This window comes from Mustelus asterias, unplaced genomic scaffold, assembly GCF_964213995.1.
Source record: "Mustelus asterias unplaced genomic scaffold, sMusAst1.hap1.1 HAP1_SCAFFOLD_1933, whole genome shotgun sequence".
NCBI classification, from domain to species: Eukaryota; Metazoa; Chordata; class Chondrichthyes; order Carcharhiniformes; family Triakidae; genus Mustelus; species Mustelus asterias.
Genome location: NW_027591878.1, coordinates 1 through 7,500, shown reverse-complemented (window position 1 = coordinate 7,500; position 7,500 = coordinate 1). Strand labels below are relative to the sequence as shown.

The following is a 7,500-nucleotide window of genomic DNA, read 5'->3' as shown; positions in this document are numbered from 1 at the left end:
GTCGGGGTGGGTGAGTACGCGGGTGTCGGGGTGGGTGAGTACGCGGGTGTCGGGGTGGGTGAGTACGCGGGGTTTGCGGGGTGGTGAGTACGCGGGGTTTGCGGGGTGAGTGAGTACGTGGGTGTCGGGGTGGGTGAGTACGCGGGTGTCGGGGTGGGTGAGTACGCGGGTGTCGGGGTGGGTGAGTACGCGGGTGTCGGGGTGGGTGAGTACGCGGGTGTCGGGGTGGGTGAGTACGCGGGTGTCGGGGTGGGTGTGTACGCGGGTTGTCGGGGTGGGTGAGTACGCGGGTGTCGGGGTGGGTGAGTACGCGGGTGTCGGGGTGAGTGAGTACGCGGGTGTTGCGGGTTGGGTGAGTACGCGGGTGTCGGGGTGGGTGAGTACGCGGGTGTCGGGGTGGGTGAGTACGCGGGTGTCGGGGTGGGTGAGTACGCGGGTGTCGGGGTGGGTGAGTACGCGGGTGTTACGGGGTGGGTGAGTACGCGGGTGTCGGGGTGGGTGAGTACGCGGGTGTCGGGGTGGGTGTCGGGCTGAGTGAGTACGCGGGTGTTGCGGGTTGGGTGAGGTCACGGGGTGAGTGAGTACGCGGGTGTCGCGGGTTGGGTGAGTACGCGGGTGTCGGGGTGGGTGAGTACGCGGGTGTCGGGGTGGGTGAGTACGAGGGTGTCGGGGTGGGTGAGTACGCGGGTGTCGGGGTGGGTGAGTATGCGGGTGTCGCGGGGTGGGTGAGTACGCGGGTGCCGGGGTGAGTGAGTACGCGGGTGTCGGGATGGGTGAGTACGCGGGTGTCGCGGGGTGGGTGAGTACGCGGGTGTCGGGGTGAGTGAGTACGCGGGTGTCGGGATGGGTGAGTACGCGGGTGTCGAGGTGGGTGAGTACGCGGGTGTTGCGGGGTGGGTGAGTACGCGGGTGTCGGGGTGGGTGAGTACGCGGGTGTTGCGGGGTGGGTGAGTACGCGGGTGTCGGGGTGGGTGAGTACGCGGGTGTTGCGGGGTGGGTGAGTACGCGGGTGTCGGGGTGGGTGAGTACGCGGGTGTTGCGGGGTGGGTGAGTACGCGGGTGTCGGGGTGAGTGAGTACGCGGGTGTCGGGGTGGGTGAGTACGCGGGTGTCGGGGTGGGTGAGTACGCGGGTGTCGGGGTGGTGAGTACGCGGGGTTTGCGGGGTGGTGAGTACGCGGGGTTTGCGGGGTGAGTGAGTACGTGGGTGTCGGGGTGGGTGAGTACGCGGGTGTCGGGGTGGGTGAGTACGCGGGTGTTGCGGGGTGGGTGAGTACGCGGGTGTCGGGGTGAGTGAGTACGCGGGTGTCGGGGTGGGTGAGTACGTGTATATCGGAGTTGTTGGTCGCGGTACGTTGGTGCCCTCTGCCAGTTTTGACACGAGGCCTGTTTGTTGTGCGGAGCAGGGATCCCCGTCAACGTGAAATCCCGTCAGCTGATGGTGTCGGAGGAATCTGTTACCCTGGGATCTGCCAAAGGAGTCTCTGCCGGTCTAAACAGGGGTTCGGGAGTAAGAAGATCCTTCAGGAAGCTTCCCGAGGTAGGCCAGCTTCCCCTGTGAGGTGATGTGAGATGTTCTGGAAGGAGCTATGTGCCTGTTCTGTTTGGCGGTGGGTGTGTGGCCTCACTGGCCAGAGGAAGGGAAGCACAGGGAGGCCAGTGGATGGCAGTTTGGGGGCTCTGTATTGGACCACCTGGAAGTTCCTCCATCCACAAAGGCAGCCCACTGAACTACACTGGCTCCCAGTCCAGCAATGTCTCAATTCTAAAATTCTCATCCTCTTTTTCATATCCCATCCATGTCCTCACCCCTCCCTATCTCTGTAATCTCCTCCAACCCCATAACCCTCCCAAATCTCTGACTTCCTCCAGTTCCAGCCTCCTGGACAATCCCGATTTTAATCGCTCCATCATTTGCAACCGTTCCTTCAGCTGCCTGGGCCCCAAGCCTTGGAATTCCCTCCCTAAATCCCACTATCCCTCTCTCTCCACTTTGACCAAGCTTTTGGACTGGAATCACACTTTGGTGATTTGCTGCTGGGTGGAGAGTCCTGGGAGGTTTTACTTTGTGAAAGGTGTTGTATAAATGATGGAAGGTCACCGATCTGAAACGTTAACTCTGTTTCTCGCTCCCCAGAGGCTGCCTGACCTGCTGAGTATTTCCAGCAGTTTCTGTTTTTGTTTTTCCGGTGATTTGCTCTGATTGAGGAGTGAGTTACTGTTGTTGAAGATAGAACCCAGGCAACAGGGATCCCCCAATCTCCCAGTCTGCAGAAGCCTCAGCTCCCTGGGGTCCAAGGGCTAATGAATGGCCCAAGCTGAGTCCCCACGCCTCTCACACACTGTGACTGGCTTCAGGGAACTGAGGCCAAAGGCACCACATCCCCAAATCCTGCCAGAATTCCCATCTCCATTGGGCTTTCGGCCCCTGGGACAGGGTTAATGTTTCTGTCTGTGACCTTTAATCATTTACTCACAGCCCAGAGTGGCCTGTGTGAATTGGAGGGGGTGGGGGGGGGTTGTTCCACACTCATAGAATCATAGAATCCCTGCAGTGCAGAAGGAGGCCATTCGGCCCATTGAGTCTGCACCGACCACAATCCCACTCAGGCCCTATCCCCATAACCCCATGCAACCTAAAAGAGGCCATAACCCCATGCATTTACCCTAGCTGGTCCCCCTGACACTAAGCAGCAATTTAGCATGGCCAATCCACCTAACCTGCACAGCTTTCAGGATGGGGCATGGCCGGGCCTGTTGGGGCGGGGCCTGTTGGGGCGGAGCGGGGATGGGGCGGAGCCTGATGGGGCGGAGCAGGGGCGATGGGGCGGGAGCGGGGGTCTGCCAGCAGGGAGCAGGAAACTCTGGACTTTCTTACACCCTTCTCATTAGGTTAAAGGCAGATTTCCCTCGTTAGTTGCCCGGCCATTCAGGAACAGGATCTTGAGACCATTCACATTGTGAGTTTATCCATTTCCGACAGCATCCAGTGGATGATATCGACAAGATGAAGGAAAGAGCTGCCATGAACAATTCCTTCATCTATGTGAAGATTCCACAGGTCCCTCTCTGCGTCAGCTACAAGGTGAGGCCACTGTCAAAACAGTGTAGCGAGAGCTTTACTCTGTATTTAACCCCGTGCTGTACCTGTCCTGGGAGTGTTTGATGGGGACAGTGCAGAGGGAGCTTTACTCTGTATCTAACCCCGTGCTGTACCTGTCCTGGGAGTGTTTGATGGGGACAGTGTAGAGGGAGCTTTACTCTGTATCTAACCCCGTGCTGTACCTGTCCTGGGAGTGTTTGATGGGGACAGTGTAGAGGGAGCTTTACTCTGTATCTAACCCCGTGCTGTACCTGTCCTGGGAGTGTTTGACGGGGACAGTGTAGAGGGAGCTTTACTCTGTATCTAACCCCGTGCTGTACCTGTCCTGGGAGTGTTTGATGGGGACAGTGTAGAGGGAGCTTTACTCTGTATCTAACCCCGTGCTGTACCTGTCCTGGGAGTGTTTGATGGGGGACAGTGTAGAAGGAGCTTTACTTTGTATCTAACCCTGTGCTGTACCTGTTCTGGGAGTGTTTGATGGGGGAGTGCAGAGGGAGCTTTACTCTGTATCTAACCCCGTGCTGGGAGTGTTTAATGGGAGACAGTGTAGACTCTACGATGTATCTTGGATTCCCAATGCTGGAATTCTTTTGGTCATTCTGCCTCCCTCTGGCCATCGATGTAATGCAGGAAATCTCTGGAATATGTGTCTGTTTCAGGGTGAGAAGAACATTGAAGATTGGAAGGATTTCAATCTGGTTTTGCCGTGCCTGGAATATCACAATAACACGTGGACCTGGCTGGACTTTGCTATGGCAGTGAAGAGGGACAGTCGCAAGGCCCTGCTTGCTCAGGTTTGTCCTCACTCTGAATGGTCCCTTTCCCACCTGTCAGCAGAATTTAGCTCCGAGATAGTTCCATCTGGGCCCTCAGTCCGATCTGCATTCTGACTCTGACACACTCCCTTCCATCAGCCCCTTAAATCCCATTCCAGCTGCCAGTTTCATTCCCTGATTACGGAGACTCAGATCAAGCAAGGGTTTTACTCAGTGTCTCCCCTGGTCCTTTGCCCAGACAACCCTGTTAGAATGGGCAGATTAGCTCTGAGTTGCGCCCTCCGCCACCCTGTGCTCCACCTGCCTTGTGTGAATCACCGTGACCAGCACAGAGTTCACACGAACTTCCAAAAATGAGAAACAGGCCAAGAGTCCCTGGTTCACCCAGCCTCTGCTTACAGCTGTGAGATACGGAGACACCTCTCCAACCCTCTCAGGGCCTCCTGGGACAGGAAAGAAAACAGATCAAACCCCAGGTGTGTCAGGGAAAACAATCTGGAAAATTTCCCCGTGGTGACTGACACTAGTCCAGATCTCTGAATCTATTTACGTTACAGGATACCTACTCCTTGTACAAAATGATTTTCATTTCACTCAGTAACAGGCCCAGCTTTCTCTCGAAGTAATTCAGAGAATCACATTCACTGCTCTTGTCAGCAGCCTGTTCCAGACGGACCGCTGTTCTCTGGAGTAAAACAACACCTGACATCTAACATAGTCCTGCCCTTAACTCTGACCCTGGTCCCTCCTCAACCTGTCCAACTGCATTCATTATCCCACATAACATCCTTTATAACACAATATATATTAATGATTTGGATGAGGAAACAAAATGTAACATCTCGAAGTTTGCAGATGATACCAAGTTGGGTGGGAGGGTGAACTGTGACGAGGATGCAGAGATCCTTCAGCATGATCTGGACAGGTTGGGTGAGTGGGCAAATCAATGGCAGATGCAGCATAATTTGGATAAATGTGAGGTTATTCACTTTAGAAGCAAAAGCAAGAAGGCAGATTACTACCTGAATGGCTGTAAATTGGGAGAGGGGAGTGTGCAGCGGGACCTGGGTGTCCTTGTGCACCAGTCACTGAAGGTAAGCATGCAGGTGCAGCAGGCGGTAAAGAAGGCTAATGGCATGTTGGCCTTCATTGTGAGAGGTTTCGAGTACAGGAGCAGGGATGTGTTGTTGCAATTATACAGGGTCTTGGTGAGGCCACACCTAGAGTATTGTGTGCAGTTTTGGTCTCCTTTTCTGAGGAAGGATGTCCTTGCTCTCGAGGGAGCGCAGCGAAGGTTTACCAGGCTGATTCCGGGGATGGTGGGACTGAGGTGAGATTGACTAGGTTAGGATTGTTTTTGCTGGAGTTCAGACGAATGAGGGGGGATCTCATAGAGACTTATAAAATTCTAACAGGACTAGACAGGGTAGAGGCAGGGAGGATGTTCCTGATGGTGGGGGAGCCCAGAACCAGGGGTCACAGTCTGAGGATTCGGGTAGATCATTTAGGACGGAGATAAGGAGACATTTCTTCACCCAAAGAGTGGTGAGCCTGTGGAATTCATTATCACAGGAAGTAGGAGGAGGCTCATGTGGAGCATAAACACCAGCATAGTACTGAAGAAGAGACATAATCAACGGGGAGAAATAATCCTGGGGGCTACCATTAGAGTCATAGAGGTTGACAGCATGGAAACAGGCCCTTCGGCCCAACTTGTCCGTGCGCCCTTTTTATTTAACCATTAAGCTCATCCCAATTGCCCACATTTGGCCCATATCTCTCTATACCCATCTTACCCATGTAACTGTCTAAATGCTTTTTAAAAGACAAAATTGTATCCGCCTCTACTACTGCCTCTGGCAGCTCGTTCCGGACACTCACCACCCTCTGTGTGAAAAAATTGCCCATTGACCAGAAACTGAACTGGACTCGTCATAGAAATACTGTGGTTATAAGAACAGGTCAGAGGCTGGGAATTCTGCGGCGAGTAACTCACCTCCTGACTCCCCAAAGCCTGTCCACCATCTACAAGGCACAAGTCAGGAGTGTGATGGAATACTCTCCACCTGCCTGGATGGCTGCAGCTCCAACAACACTCAAGAAGCTCAACACCATCCAGGACAAAGCAGCCCCGCTTAATTGGCACCCCATCCACAAACATCCACTCCCTCCATCACCGACGCTCAGTAGCAGCAGTGTGTACCATCTACAAGATGCACTGCAGCAATTCACCAAAGATCCTTAGACAGCACCTTCCAAACCCACTACTGCTTCCATCTAGAAGGATAAGGACAGCAGATACATGGGAACACCACCACCTGGAGGTTCCCCTCCAAGCCACTCACCATCCTGACTTGGGAATATATCGCCGCTCCTTCACTGTCACTGGGGTCAAAATCCTGGAATTGCCTCCCTAACAGCAGGGTGGATGTACCTACAGCACGGGGACTGCAGCAGTTCAGGAAGGCAGCTCACCATCAGGATGGGTAATTAATGCCTCTCCACAGATGCTGACAGACTTGCTGAATGTTTCCAGCATCTTCTGTTTTTTTATTTCAGATTTCCAGTATCTGCTTTGTTCTGGTTTCATTAAACCAGCAGAGATAGTTTGGGCTGATTGGCCAGTTTCTGTGCTGTAAATACTTGGCAATTCCCTGAGTCTGTATCTGGCTGGGAAAGGAGTTTGAAAGTGGGAATTAATCTCCCTTGGATGGTCACGGTTATAAAACCACCGCGTCTCCTCTCGCCCCCCCATCCAACCCTGTACAGGTAATAAAAGAGAAACTGCGTCTGAAACCAACCTCGGGACTGGAAGCAAGGGGCAAGAACACCGAGCTGAAAACAGACGGAAGCCTCCAGCAACAAGAGGAGGATGAGAAAGCCCGTATGCTGATCGGGTCAAAACTGATCTCTGGTGATAAAACCTCAGGCAAGAAGTCACTGTTCGGGAAGCGCAAATGAGCATGGAGATCGATGGTCGATTCTCTCGCTTCTGGCTTCATGGTGACCACATGGTGGGTCCGGGGGAAAGAGGTCATCAGATATTACACAGCCACTTACCCCCCACCACTCCCCAGACTCCTAAATATAACCCTAGGCACTTTCAACTGCTGTAAAATTGTGTAAAAAAAAAAAATTATTAAAAGCTTAATAAACTGTGATGTAATTAATATTCACACTAAACGCTGTTTTGTAGTAACTGTAAAATTTGTAATTTACTGTTTTTTCTGTCTTTCGGCTATAATCGTGATTTATTTTTAAATAATTGAGCATTAAATGCAGTCCTTCCTACTTTACCAAAAAATAAAGTTCTGGAGACTTCAGCCAAATGATTGTGAAATTGGGACTGAATGAATCAGTAAACACAGCCACGTCCCTGCCTCTGTCGGCTCCTTCGCCCACTTTGGGGGTACGTTCTGCTGGGGCCTGTTCATGGGCAGTCCCTGGATGGTGCAGGTTTCTGTCGATCCCTATTTATGACCCAGGTCTCTCTCACCACCCCCAGCATCCTCCTCTCCTCGCTCGCCCCCCCCATCCTCCTCTCCTCCCTCCCCCCCCATCCTCCTCTGCTCCCCCCTCCCCATCTCCTCCTCCTCCTCTCCCCCCTCCCCATCCTCTCCTCC

The 7,500-nt window shown here is 53.5% G+C and overlaps 1 protein-coding gene across 2 annotated transcripts in view; it reads left to right on the top strand.

Moving 5' to 3' along the window:
* Window positions 1-7,441, top strand: part of LOC144489024 (bridge-like lipid transfer protein family member 2) — a 67,164-nt gene extending 59,723 nt beyond the window's left edge. For both annotated transcript variants that reach the window (XM_078206976.1, XM_078206975.1), the window contains exons 35-38: window positions 1,405-1,538; window positions 2,982-3,083; window positions 3,761-3,895; window positions 6,647-7,441. In XM_078206976.1, coding sequence (XP_078063102.1) covers window positions 1,405-1,538; window positions 2,982-3,083; window positions 3,761-3,895; window positions 6,647-6,838 — 563 coding nt within the window. In that variant the 3' untranslated portion in view covers window positions 6,839-7,441. The remainder of the gene's footprint in view (window positions 1-1,404; window positions 1,539-2,981; window positions 3,084-3,760; window positions 3,896-6,646) is intronic.
* Window positions 7,442-7,500: the final 59 nt, after the last annotated feature.